The following is a 14614-nucleotide window of genomic DNA, read 5'->3' on the forward strand; positions in this document are numbered from 1 at the left end:
GCAGGTTGTAACGTTTCGCGAGAGATCGCTTATGCGACCGACCATGATGCCCCTCGACGTAGTTCCTGAATATCCTTTAGACAATGATGATGATGATGGTCGCGCGTTCCTGGCTATACTTGCGGCTGCCCGCAAGAAGAAGACTCTCGAAGAAAAGGAACGAGGAAGTCCACGCGAAGAACGTGTCCTATCCGCCGTAAATAAAGTCCACGATTTCGTTTTCTTCGGCTCTTGCGTTTATGGTTTCGCGACAACCATTTTAAAACACGTCAGTCCTCTCCCTGTACACGGAAAGAAAAATTATCCATGCTATTAAACGATAATTATTTTTTGGAACTGTAAATGATTTCTCGCGCACTGGACGTAAAGCGCGATGAAATTTTCTTAGCACGAAAAGCAGATTATTCGAGAGGCGTCGATCGTCGATTTACCGACAGTCGTTCTTTTTATGATTAGGATTCTTTCTGCGGACAGGTGGGTCGTTTCGTAAATCACCCCTAGGAAATCACCGCCGAAAAGAGTGAGACAATAGAAAAAGTTAGGATACGAGTGTGAAAAAAGAGAAGAGAGACAAAGAAGCTTCGCGGCAGGAGGATCAAAGGGAAATAGCGATGAAAGACTAAGAGAGGGCGGGATGAACGAAGGAAAAGGAAAAGCGGCATAAGGTGGAGGAGGGTACGTATTCGCGTGGAATACGTGGGCGAGTGCGAGGCTGTGTCGCGCGAGTCACCGCTCGGTTGCCCAGGGCGTCCCGTCGTCCGTCATCCTGTCCGCCCGTCCGTATTTCGTGGTCTGGCACGCTGGCGAACGAGCGTACGCACACGCGTGCACGGTGCACACGCTCCATGCCGTTCCGCCAATCACGAGTGGACGCGAGCCGAGCCGCGCGATTTTTGTTCATTCAAAGTGTCACATCAGGGCAAAGGCGTATTGTAATTTACTCGCTCGTTCTTTTCGTTGTCGCTAAATCACCCACCCATTACCAACTCCTTTTAATTGCTCGCGAAAGATTCGCGCCAAGTTACGAGAGAAGTTCACGATTATCGATTCGACACTTCTGAGATTTTGAAAGGACGTAGGGCACGTCTAATGGAGACGAAGGAAATATATTTAACTTAAGCGTAATTTAAGCAAAATTGTTAAAATCCTTAAGAGTCATTATCTCCTTAGAAAGTTGCTTCTTTCGATTATTGATCAATGATAGCATCGATATTAACAAGCTTCCTATCGCGAAGTACTTGTTAGTCGATACTGTGCCAGTAGATCCGGATTTTCAGCTACTAAATAAATTGCAAGGCGAAGGCGATTAAATCGGACAATCCGATACCAAAGTTGGTCCCGTTTATTAATCATCGAAATATAAATAAAACAAAGACTGTCGAAACTGAGAACGACCGGGGCCACTCGCGCGTTTTAGCTGTTAAATGATACGCGCCTGCGAAATTGCGGGTGGCCACCTTCTGCGTGTGCATCCACCGATCGTATATCGGCAAGTACAACTTCGTTCAGCCGGCTATGAAGACGTTATACCGGGTACCTCGTGCACAAGAGCATGTACGGCTTGTTATTTATTTATTTATCCGTAGAATGACGCGTAAAACGAAAACGGTACGAGTTATAATCGTTCGACGGCTTTATGAATTCGTTCGCGTAATATTAAAGGCGTCTCGGTGTTTGTATATACGTGTAATTGCGCGTACTTATCTCGCGTGATTTGAGGTAGCCGTTACCCAAATCGGTACACAGCTTTAAGAGCGTTCGGAACACGATAATCGAGTACAAACTAGCCATACGATAAATTATTTTATGAATACGTTAACATCGTGTCTACCCTATAGGATACGCGCAGAATCCGCAAAACGGCCTTCGATTCGCATACGACCGCGTCCTGTCCGCGCGATGATAATTTCGCAAACGATCCAGGAAAGATAAATTCACGAGACTTTCGTGGCACCGGTTTAATTGGCCACCGATTCCAGCTGAATGTGTCGTGGGACCGCGGCGAAGTAGCGAACTGAAAATAATGCGAATGACGTCCGGGAACAAGGCGCTCGTGAAAATATTATTTGACGACCGCGTATGCGTATCTCACTTGGTTTCTCCTTTCTGATCTCTCCTTTTCGATTATGAGCGTTCATTACGTACGTACTGTGATTTGTCAAAGAATCGCTTTGTTCTTTTTTCATTTATGCTTAATCTCCTAAATTGTTGGTTGAAATATTTCGCGAGCTTTCCTTTTTCGGAAAGTTAATTTTTTAATTCCACCTTCCACTCCAGTAGTAAAAAGTAAAAGTTTCGAAATAAATTCTTTCGCCGACAGTATTCGATCTACGAAAGAATATGTTTACAGGCGAGTTCTAAACGAGCTATCATAAGGATGCAACGGTTGAAATAATTAAATAACACGTGTGTTACAACACTTTGTCGTTATTATCTGTCAAATATCTGTTAAACAACGACCAATTCGACATTGTCTTGGCGGAGGTAAGACAAGAAAGAGCGAAGAATATTATGCACCCAGATGAAACAAAGCAGCTCGGATATAGCATTCGAGTGAACTTTGATATATGATGAGCAGCACATATTTTAAGCATTGAAACATGAAAATAATTACAGCATCGACACACGGCTATCATTTCTCGCAATCTGATATCTAAAGTTCAAATCGGTGCCTCAATAGAAATTACTCATGCAGGCATCCGATGGAAAGGTTTAATCAAGAAGTGGAAAGATTCGTACATATCGACGAGAATTATGCTGAAGCGATTAACATATTAATAGATATACGTTTTTTTTAATTGCCGCGATTTCCATCCAACAACGCGGACTAGAAATTTTCATACAATGTGCAATTTTGTTCGAGTCTTAACGGTTGCGTTGAAATTTGCATATTACATCGAGTTGAATAAGTGTTTCGAGTAAAGTTTAACGATTCGTCCGCTAACGAATTTCTCAACTCTGTGAGAAGTCATTGTGAAATTCATTTTAAAATGTTCGCTGCTTCTCATAAAATTCTGAAACAACGCAACAAAGAATATAAGTCAAAGATCGGTCACATTAGCAAATTCGAGAGTAACGAAGGATCGCATCCGGTTCGTCGCAGGATCACGTTGCGGGTCAAACGGCCTAGCAGTTACAAAACGATAGTGACACCGGTATCGCCAAGAAAGAGTAACCCAATCGTCTTTTCTTCGAGGCACGCGTGTAAACGTATCCATACGCGAGGAACGAAGGAAACTTAGCTGAAAGTGAAGGAAGGAGCGAACGATGGTAAAGAAGGAAAAAGACGACGAGGAAGACAAGGAGGATGAGGAGGAAAAAGAAATTCCGTAGGGACGAAGTGTAGGTCCGACCAGACGTGTTATCGACGCTCTGCCAACCCCTTAAATCAGCGAAGGTAGGTGAGCGAAGGGGGTGAAACAGAAGAAGAAAAAGAAGACGAAGAAGAGGAGGCGGAGGGCAGATCCACCTTTCCTTTTCTCTGATCCCTCGATGTTCTTTCTTTTTCTTTTTTCTTTTTTTTTTTCTCTCCCAAGTTCGTGACGAAGAGAGGACATGCGCATGCAGATCACGTTGGTTGTAGCCAAGTGATAGCGTATCTGTGGGCGGCGCGTGCGTGTGGTCCTTCTATGTCCCCTTTAACTCCCATCCTTACCTTCGTTTCTTCCACCATGCTCGAGGGAACTCTCCGGCCCGTTTCAAGTCTCTTCTGCCGTCTCTCTTGCTCTTTCCCTTTTCACCTTATACCTGGATCCTACCGGTTTATACCTCTCTTCGCTTTTAAACGAGGAAATGACAGACTTAATACGCGATTTAATACGTATCTACCTGACGATACGCTTTCCGCGCCGTGCCACAGATCAGCATTTTCGACGATGGTTTTATTTTCTCTCTTCTTTTCGTTCGATAACTTTTAACGACGCCGATAACCATCAAATACGCTTCAGCGAAACCCGCGTACAAATTTCAAAGAAAACAAAATTGCTAAAAGCCGAAGCAATTAAAACGAGCGAAAACGTTGGCCAATCGACGGGTGCCAATCGTATCCTCCTGAAATATTGTTAATTAAAATCCGAAGCCTGCGACAAACCAATAGCGAAATCAAAATCATCGGGAAACAGTGCAACTCGTGTCGTAAATATCGAATGGTATCTGGATTATATCCCGGCGAATTAATTTCGCCGCACTAGCTGTCAAGAAATTATGTAAATTCGCTTTACAAGGCTGAGACACGAGGTTTCACTCTTCCCTTCCTTTCCTTTCCTCTCTTCTCTGCCCTTTCTTTCTTTTTTATTTCTGATCCGGATCGGAATTCCTCGAGTTTCCAGGTTCGAGAACGAACTCCTAGTCGAGCAGCCTGTTGGAAGAAGTGGAAGTCGACCGGTCGTACGAGATTCTCCTTATCGACGCGAGCTGTCCCGTGTTCGGCCCGTTCCCGGGCCCGAAATAGCGTATTCGGACCCACCTCGTGCCTTTCCAGCACCTACCTTCGAAAAAGAAACGTAACCCTAGACGTATCGCGGTGTCATGTCCCGCGCACCTGGCGGCCTCGTTCTTTGTAACACGATACACGCGTTTCTTCTTCTTGTTCTTCTTCTTCGTCGTCGTTCTCTCTGCTGCTGTTCTTTCTTCTTCGTCCTTTTCTTCTCTACTTCTACTTTAACTTCTTCTACTTCGTTGCTGTTGCCTTGTACTTATTCTACTGTAGATAGACGCTGCTTTTTACTTAAATGTATTATGCACGAAGTAACGCAGTATATTACGAAGTAAACGCAGTTGATGATATCTTCTGAGATATTTCTCATCGCTCTGATAAGCCAGACTGATAAACGAGAGTGATCTTAAAGAAATCTTGGAAATTAATTTTCATTTTCGCGGGGAAAGGAACTGACCAAAAACATCAACGACAACGAGAGTTTAAAAAATAATATAATAAAAGTTTATTTTACACGTACAAACGAAACACAACGTGGGCACGTAGGTACACAGTGTGAAAGAAATACGAGGCGATCCTTTTGTATGTCCTACTCCGGCTACCTATACATACGTATAATACGTCATAATTACAGATCTAACGATCATGAATCCGTGAATAACATCCTGATATGCAGTTATAATTATACCCTATGTATTAACAACTACGAAATACATACGCAGCTAAAAACACACTAAAAATCAAGGACGGAAGGTCCGCTTAACTCGCACGAGTCTCCGTTATCTATTTTCTCGTCTCGAATAACTCCCAATATTAACCAATCCACTCTTGAACCATATTAGATCACGATCGATATATCGATATATATAAAAAGTAATGTCACCGATGTACCAAGTCACGGTAGAACTCCATTTATCTGAACCTGTCGGGATGCAGGTAGTTCACATAATAGGAGTTTGCCGATTCTCCCTACTATTTATAAGATTTTTCGTTTATATAATAGAAATGAACATCGGGACAAATATCGATGTAGGCGAGCGATCCTTTATAGAGAGCGATAACAAAATAAAAAATAGGCCTGCTCGTGTATATTTCGCTGTATAGTTCGATATTTTATCGGAACGCTCGCGCGACAAAACTGGTTCGTCCGCATCGAATCTAAAAGAATTTAATCGGCAGGAGATCATTTAGTCGAGCACTAGCTGAAATTTCGTTCCAATAAATAGAGTTCCACTGTACGTATGAACCGTCCGAATGACCAGCCTGAAAATTTTTCTCGAGTCCGTACGTGAATAAATTTTCCTAGTACAATGCCAGACTTGCCGCGATCGGTGGACGGAACACTAGGACGTTTCCTGTAGCACAACGGCCCCGGTGCCGGGCACAGGTATCCCCGGCGGCGGCGGTGACGTCGATACACCCAAATTGTGAGTCAACGAGTGCCTCCTGAGGTCGCAGTTCCTGCGGAACACCTTGCCGCAGGATGCACAATGGTAAGGTTTGATGTCCGTGTGCGTGAGAAGGTGGGTCTTCAGGTTGCTCCTCTGGTTGAAACTTCTGGCGCATACGGGACACTTATGGGGCGATTCCTCCATGTGTAGAATCTTGTGCACCGCGAGGGTTCTGCTTTGGCAGAATCCCTTGCCGCATTCCGCGCATTTGAACGGTTTTTCCTTGCTGTGGATGTACCTGGAACGAGTGAAAGATCGTTTTTTCTCTTGATTCAAATGCGCGCGCGATGATGCCGATGACAGATGTTCAGATGGAGAGGTTGGAATGGTCAGTAATGGGATTAGAGGGATTAGGGGGATTAATGATTGTTGGAGCGGCCGAGCGTGAAAATTTTCGTTTGGCTTTCCGAGATGAACGAGTGTTCGGGTGAAAGTGGTTTATCATTGGCTTAGGTTAGGTTAGACTGAAGTTTGGGAGTGCATATATACTGGTGAGAGGATGTTTGAGTTGTTAAAGACATAGGAAATGGGTGGTAACGTGTGTGTGTGCGTGTGTGTTTGTGTGGGTGTGTGTCAACTAGGATTATAAGTATACAGTAAGCATTTAGTGACACGAATAAGGATGTTTAAATATTACTATACGTGTCTGAGGCAAAATATCCACATAAATAACAATGCGAATAAAAATATACCCCAATCTAAGCGAACGGAAATTAATTTCATCTTCCTCGGACAATCGTCAAAATGCTTTCAATTTTTCATTTCGATAAATCACCAAACGTTTCGTCGTCTCTCCCATAAAGCGATAAAAGGAACAGCGTACAATATACGTTAGTTAAAAAAACAGATAACACGAAGAGCATACGCCACGACTATTTTTAAGCTCAATGCTCGAGTCCAATTAACGGGAATTGCGAATGTATCGTGTCGTCGTGATTAATGATCAAGATACAAAAAGCCCGATAAATTGTCACGAATTGATCAACGTAATTAATACACCGTAGCTGTATTCTGATCGCCGTCGTAATTACATGTTGGACCGTATCATTTCGTCGTATTTAGACGGCACACGAACATTGCAATCAATTTGAACAGGCTCGTGTGCTCGCTCGCGCGTGCGCTCGAACACCTCACGGGGAAGAAAGCCCGTTTCACGAGGTGCCATGATTGGTATAACTACTTTTGCCGTGCACACTTCCCTCGGCTCATCAGCATATATAATGGCAGCTTTATCTTGCGCGTCTCTTCCGCGAAGAGATCCCCCTTCGAGCTAATTTTTTAATAACTTCAACCGGCATCTTTGAACGCAGGTAAATTGAGTTCAATTATCGTCAATTCCAGTTCGTAATGATTTGGTGTCGAAGCTTTTCGATCGATAAGAATTTGCGTACTTTTTTGCGAGAAGTTTGGTAAAATCAAAAGTATAAAACGTTAAGACGCGCAAGAGGATCGATAAAATCTCGATCAATGGCTAAAAGTTTCAAGATCTTTGATATCGCTAATAAACATTTAGATTAGGAAGAAACTCGGCTTCGAAAAATCCAAAGGACGAATCAAATTCCTGTTAGAAAGATATCGCAACAGAGAGCTATAAACTTTCGATCAACGACTAACTGGAAAAACCTGAAAAAACAAGCGATAAAACGTTCAGAATTCCAGGAAATCTTGATCCACGATTTTAATAAATTCTAAGTAAATTCGCAACGCTTTCACAGTATCCGAATCGTGTAAAATAATCTACGGAACCACAACGTGCATCCATAAACCGATTCACGACGTGCCATTCTCCAGCTTACCTATGATCCCTCAGGTGATCCTGCCGTCGGAAAGCCTTTCCACAAATATCGCACGAGTACGGCCGCTCGTCGGTGTGCGTTCTTTCGTGTATCAGCAGATTGTAGCTTTTCGTGAACTGTCGGCTGCAAAACTTGCAGATGAATTGCTTCTTGGGCCTGGACGCCCTGCACGTCCGCGGTATGCTCGACTCGGCGGAAGTGGACGTGGCTTGAAGCGGCGACGACGAGGACAAAGACGAGGACAGCGACGAAGAAGAGGACGAGGAACAGGCGGACGACGAGGCCGGGGACGTGAACGAAGAAGCGGCTATCTGCGACAAGGACGACGACTGCGGTATCGTCGTCGTAGAACTCGAACTCGCGCGATTTCCTTCCGATATCCGTCGCAACAACGCCTCGTGATTACCGGAGGACGTCGCCACGGAAGTGTCTCTCAACAACACTTGCTGCTCCTCCAACAGAGCCAAATCGTCGTCGGGATCTGCGATAAAATCCAACCGTGCCTCTTCCTCGTCGTCCGGGGATTGCAACAGCCTCTCGGCAGCTAGCTGATCGTTCTTCGACGGTATCGTCGAAGTCAGCGCCGTCTCTAGACCGGTATTGACCGGTGAACACCTCTGATTGGCAAGCCCCGAAGTGGACGACTGACTAACAGCCGGTGCGGTGCTGCTGGCGTGAAGACGATGAAGAGTCAAGTAGGTCTCCAATGCCTGGAGATTGAGCGCCGCGGCGGCGGCATGTCCAGGTGGAAGCAGAGCGACTCTCTGGAGGGCAGCGAGTAGTGCTCCTTGAAGTCCAAGAGCCACGCTCTGCAACGTGAAATTCGGTAATCCAGCCTCTGTGACACTGGCGACGTCTCGAAGCTCGGTGCTGGTGGACGTGGTCGCCGACGTGGAGGAGGAGGAGGAGGAGGAGGAGGACGACGACGGGACCATTACGATTCCCCGGTCCTGCTCCTGGTCCTGCTGTTGTTGTTGCTGTTGCATCCTCCCCCGTCGCTAGAATCGTCACGGGTCTGGCTGAGGGATTGCCGACGTGTTGCCTGCACCATTGGCGAGAGTAACCTATCGATCCGACGGTTTTCGTTGATGACGAGATCGATGAATCGGATTGGATCGTTGGTTCACTGACCGATCGAACGGGTCCCAGCGTGGATCGCGGACCTCATGCTCGGCAATTTCGCGGCTCGATGGCGAGTAATCGTCCAGGAACGCGACAAGGTGGACGAACGTGGAAACGGTAAAGAGGAAAGACGCGCGCGATGCTGGCGGTGCGAAGGCGCCCCGACGACTGCTCCTGCCTCTCGCTGCTGGGCACTGCTCGTGGAGACACCTGGTGGCAGGTATCCGAGGCGAGTTGGGACCGTCCGCGAGAAACGGGCCCTGGATTCAGGAGAGAGAGCCACAGCTGGCCCGCAATTGCTCGCCGTTTCGGCGTAAACGGCGTCGTTCGTAATCTCGCGTGCACGCGCGACTGCGTGCGCGCGCGTCAGCTATCCGCTGTCGCCGTCGTTACGATATCGTTTCTGTCTCGATGGGAATTACGAGGACGATGCGCTACTAAGAGTCGCGCATCAGACCCTCGTACATGGAAGATTTTTGTGCGACGGTCGACCAGCAAATCCCCCGCGGTTTTATAGCGGTCTAAAACCGTAAAAACGCGAAATAAATTCACGGAATTGTAACGTACGCGTAATTTGTCGCGAATCCGATGATTTTGCGGGTGTTTCGGCTCGTGCATCGCGATTATTTCTTTATTAAGAGCAGATTTTTCATTGGAATTTTGCAACGTCAGCCTGATCGCTAACGCACACGCTACTCTTTCATATTTTCGCGAGCATAGATTTGTAGCGGCTCGCGAATCAAGATAATTCAAATCCTGTTGTTGTTTTGCCTCGGAGTATCAACACCGTTAGATTACAAGTATCGTAAGGATCAATTAACTCCGTGCAAAACAATGTCGCCGCTACATACGACCGTCAAACGCAGTCGAATTCCAATTTTCCGGCTGTCCTTCGACCAATATAAATAAACAGACGCAATCACGAGCGAGAGTTCATCGAACAGAGTCGAAGAGTAATAACGTGTAAACAGTTATCGAAGTGATCTACAAAGTTTCCCCGAGTATTTATCGGGTATTTATATCGCAATTTATTTTTGCACCAGCGACTCGCAATTCGTCTGTAATTTATTTATTTATTTGAAAATATATTTCGCTTTCGTTATTTCGCTCAACCAAATAAAGACTAATCCTCCACAGATTTTATTCAATTTGTGAGCCGTTAGAGGTCGATGTTTAAATTAATTTCTGCCTAGCAATGTATCGATAAATCTCTGCGCTTCTGTGTCCATGGCTATCGTTAAAACGTCGCGAATTAAGAATTACGAGGTACTTACGTAACATACCGTAAACCGTGAAAGTAACGAACAGCAAATTCTGTCATGGCGTGTGTCACCAGTCACGATATGTACACGTCTGGTAATAAACAATGTAAATACGACGTTGCTTGTTCGTTCGCGAGCTATTCGCACGTTCAACAGTCCGAATACGCGGATACACTGTCAGGTTGATAGAAATGCTCGCAGGGCGAATTGGTGAAACGCTAAACGATACTCCACGACACCGAGAAATTAATTATTTACTTGCTCGTAAAGTACTCGAAGCGATGCCGCTTATTTCCTATCCGCAAATTTTCACGTCTTGCTTACATTTTGTTTACCACTGGGAAATGCGAATTGGAAAATATCTTAATTAGGATCGGAAGTAACACGTCTTCTCTTGATTAGAATCGTTAAATCGAGTCGTAGAATCGACACCGTTGATTTGAATATTGTAATATTAGATATGCTAATGAGATTTCTGGACGAGTACAAGAAAAGTTAAAATTTATTGTAATTATTTTTATGGGATGCATACGTTTGAATAATTGAGTGAAAATGACAGAGGTTTGAGAGAACTCTGGCTGGACATTCCTTTAAATTTATACTCTCTGTGGATGAAGTTGACGCATCTAGGAAATAAAATTACGTAATACGAGATAATTCAATTTTGTAGAAGAATCATTAGTGTCAAGGATTAATCATCTCCATATATCTTACAAATAGTTAATATCAGTAGTAGGAATTATTTAAATATTACCTTACGATGTTTATTATTATCTTAAAATTGTCGTTCGAATTTTTGACCGGATGTGCAAGAATATTTGTCTTGAGAACAAGAAACGTTCAACCTTTTCTATTCTATCTTTCTATTCGTTCTACTTTTAAACATTTTTCGGCAGTAAGACGCGCAACACGGTTTATGCCTCGTTTCTTCCGTCATCGTTTGTTTTTCTAACATCTGAGAGTCGACGGCCTCGTTCAGCAATTTCCAACAGCGCTGCGCCACCGGCGCCGATGCTCTGACCAGATCGCTAAACTCGGAACAGCCGTTGTTCTTCGACAGGCCATCGGCTTATCACAGCGACCAACGGCGAGCGGCGATTGTTTCCTTTCCGCCTCCACCGTTGACTTTTTGTATCTTAGCCGTTCAAACGATTTACCTCCGCGCGTTCCAAAGAATTCAAGTGAAAGAAGAACGCGCAGAGGTACAAATCGGCATCGAATAGTAGGCAAAAATTCGAAGAAGCGTTATCGAGCGCGCGTATCGTCGCACAAGTCGCTTCCGTCTCCGCGCTCGACTCACCGCTGCTGTTCGTACGACGTTCCGCGCTCGGTTCGTGTGCGCTTCATCACGGTTCAATCTGCGTCAAGTACGTGTTCGTGCTTGATCCCAACTCATAGCAGCTCTCTCGGTTTACCTCAATCGTAAGACTAAGTTACGTTATCGTCCTCTTTGTTAAGCCTTGTTTAAATAAAGTTTAACATTGTCGCAGTACGCGTTGTGATTATTCTTCGTTTAGTCTAAACTCTTCTCTCGGCGTATCGTTGGTAGCCCGACGATACGCTCCGAACAGTTTGCATTTTATATTATCTTGGACGAAAAAGTACACGTTAATTAACGGTAGAGAGTCTTAGAACAAGTGCCTGTCGCATAATCCGCATCCGAAAAACAAAGCATAGATTTTTGTTAGGAATAAAATTCTAGAAGACGTAAGAGTTGAATCGGCATACCTGTTCCTTGATTACCGTTATCTTGATTTATCGTTCTATAGATCACTATGCGATGAGTTGCAAACTTGTATATGATTTTATATACCGATGAGACCAATAGCAATACTTCACTTAACGTAACAAGCGAATTTTAACTATCTATGCCTACCATATCTTCCTCAACTTTATTACTTATGAAGTCGTGTGAACGTTGCTCGTAACCATGCTAGAGTTTTCTTCAAACTATCGCTATAACAGTCAGTCAATCATAATCAGTTGCCTAGAATACAAACTTTCAAAGACTTCGCAGTTACTTTTGCATTAATTTCTAACGTATAATTCTACTGGCATCGTTTAATTAGGAAACAAGGATTTCCAATAGAGACAACATTTCTGTTAATTTTGCTACTTATATCGTTTGACAGGATACGTAAGGATGCCGTGAGACGATCGACGATGATGAACACGGTTTATCGATAAATATCGAGGGTGTTGTATCGACGATACATATCGATCCTTCTAGTCGAGCAGCTTGAGATATTGACTCTTTACGATCTACTACCCCTTTACGATCTCGCGTCTCGAACGGAACGAGGCATTTTCCACGATGGAAAGAGGGAAGCGTGGACGGGCGTTGGGAGGGGCTGCGTGCCGCCGCGTTTCGACTCGGCTGCAAAGCCGCAACAATTTACGACGGCAATTAATGCGCGCGAGTAAACCGTGTATAGCGCCTATAGTTAGCTGCCTCTTCTTCGGCGTGGCGCGGCGGCCAGGTAAACGAGCAAGAAAGACGGACACGTTCCTTGCACGCGCTGTACACGGCGAGAAGAACAGAGTGCCAAAGAAGCGCGCCAACCTCGATAGAAGCGGAGAAGACAGCAACAACGACGAACACCGAGAAGAAGGAGACGAAGAAGAGGAAGAAGGAAAAGCAGAACGAGCGCGAAGGAAGCAGAAGACGACGACGAGGAAGAAAGTGGCGGGAAAGGGATCGGTAGAAAAGACGAAGAGAGCTCGAGGAAAGAGAAGACCGGGTTCGAGAGAAAGGGAGAGGAAGTGAGGCGAACCAAGGCAGACTAAATAATATTATAGGTGGTGTTCTCACGGTCCCGGGACGCCCGCGGGCCAACTCGTCACCCCCTCCGTCCCCTTCCACGTCTTCTTATTCTCCTCTCCTCACGGCCCACCTCGGACCCTACCTCTTACTCCCCCGCGCGTGAGTTTCGCCCACGCTGCAGCCCCACGAAGTCGTTGGGCCCCATGGATGGGAGAAAGAGAAGCCGAACGACCGGCAACGAGCATGGACGACAACGGACGAAGGGTCAGAGTTCAGCTCGCGCTCGCTGACCGTCACCGTGGACGCTTTTCTTTCTCTTTTCACAGGAGAGAAAGAGAGAGAGAGACACCCGTCTTCTTCCTTTCCTCTTCTCTCCTCTCCGACGTTCCCTCCGCCTTAACCTACCTTCGCATCTCGGGGCCTCATCGTTCGTTCTTCTGCCTTCTTTCGTCTTTCTGCTTCTTCTTCCTGTCCGTCGATTCGCCTCCTCTCCCACATCTTCTCCTCTTTTCTCTCCGAGACACCGTTTTCTTTGGCGTACACACGCGTGTTTCCGATATTTTCGCGGGCATCCGGCCGAGCGTCTGTTAATTAAGTTGCTGGACGATGGAATCGAGCGACCCACCGCGGTCTGCGTGATTGAAAGAAAACCGTTTCGTCGCGGACCAGATGGATAAACGGTCGGAGAGTGTGTGAATGAAACGTTTTTTTTTTCTTTGTCTGTACAGACCGCAACGTGTAGAAAGGATAGCAACGTTTAAGGCCTTTTGCATATAAATCCTATATTATATCGTGTTAGATTGTAACGCGATCTCACTCGTTGCTCTCGCGAAGACGATAAGAGGCAAACTGAAATTTCTGACGATTGCAAGTCAGATTTCTTTTAAGAAATAAGAAGGAGATGCGATGAGTTTTCTGCTTCTTTTTCGTTGTCGCCTGTCCGAATAAAATCGAGTTTAATTCTCGCTGCAATTTACTTCATCTTCGCCGCATACGCTTAACAGCCAAGCGCGGGTTAAGTCTAGCGGGTGTATGCTAATTCGAACCGCTGTAAAGAAGATTTATTGGGTAGCCGGCTACGAGTCGATTGCTTGTTTCTGGCGTGACGTTTTACGCGATAGTTGCAACATTGTTTGCTTCGAGTAAATAAATTAAGCGGACGATGAAAATTGGCGAACTTTCATTGAAACTCTCATTGAGTTAATGAATCGTCGATTTATATATCGAGTTATATATCGCATATCGTACAAATACTAAGAAACGAATCGTTAGGCGAAAAGTCTGATGTAATCTATAGGCGTATTTTGCAAATTCCGATTTCACGAAAAGCGCACGCTGACCGTCTACACATTACGATGAAAAAAGAACGATTGCGGATTAATCCGTTCGACCGGTTTCATTTATCATTCTTGATCCCCGTTCACCGTGTTTACACGTGCTTCGCGCCGCGGAAGAGGCTAATTCGGCGGTGTTAGAACGATCGAAAGAAAAGGGGGGTCTACATAGGCTCGTAAAACGATCACTGGCCATTGCACGTGAGAATCGTCGGAACGATGTCGAACGCCGCGAGATACAACGTGTATCAAAATCGCTCGGGACGATCTTTCCACCTCGCCAGTGGTAGATGTTTTCGATGTGTGGTACGAGAAGCCGCGCGCGAGTCCAGCCACGAGAACACATTCGAGCTCCTTTCAATTTGCTCTTGTTTCCTGAATGTGGTGAAGCGCAGAGGGAGGCCGCGACTTCCCGCCGCGTAGATAATTAGATCGCTACCAACCACCACC

The 14614-nt window shown here is 45.4% G+C and overlaps 1 protein-coding gene and 1 long non-coding RNA gene across 3 annotated transcripts in view; one reads left to right on the plus strand and one right to left on the minus strand.

Annotated features, from left to right (window-relative positions):
- The window catches only part of LOC143303349 (uncharacterized), an 88443-nt gene that overhangs the window by 31770 nt on the left and 42059 nt on the right, over positions 1 to 14614 (plus strand). The window lies entirely within an intron of this gene.
- On the minus strand, positions 4978 to 8960 carry LOC117154745 (sister of odd and bowl). Its single transcript, XM_033329994.2, has 2 exons — positions 7683 to 8960; positions 4978 to 6124 (listed from the first exon to the last, which is right to left on the minus strand). Exons 1-2 carry the CDS (start codon positions 8666 to 8668, stop codon positions 5779 to 5781), a joined length of 1332 nt encoding a protein of 443 aa, XP_033185885.2. The 5' UTR covers positions 8669 to 8960; the 3' UTR covers positions 4978 to 5778.

Source organism: Bombus vancouverensis, chromosome 11, assembly GCF_051014615.1.
Source record: "Bombus vancouverensis nearcticus chromosome 11, iyBomVanc1_principal, whole genome shotgun sequence".
NCBI classification, from domain to species: domain Eukaryota; kingdom Metazoa; phylum Arthropoda; class Insecta; order Hymenoptera; family Apidae; genus Bombus; species Bombus vancouverensis.

What these genes read in the sequence shown, in the direction of transcription:
- LOC117154745 (XM_033329994.2), bottom strand. Translation starts at nt 8,668, where the DNA reads ATGCAACAGCAACAACAACAGCAGGACCAGGAGCAGGACCGGGGAATC. An exon ending in GATCACCTGAGGGATCATAG is followed by an intron (nt 6,125 to 7,682) that starts GTAAGCTGGAGA and finishes CACTCGTTCCAG; the next exon opens with GTACATCCACAGCAAGGAAA.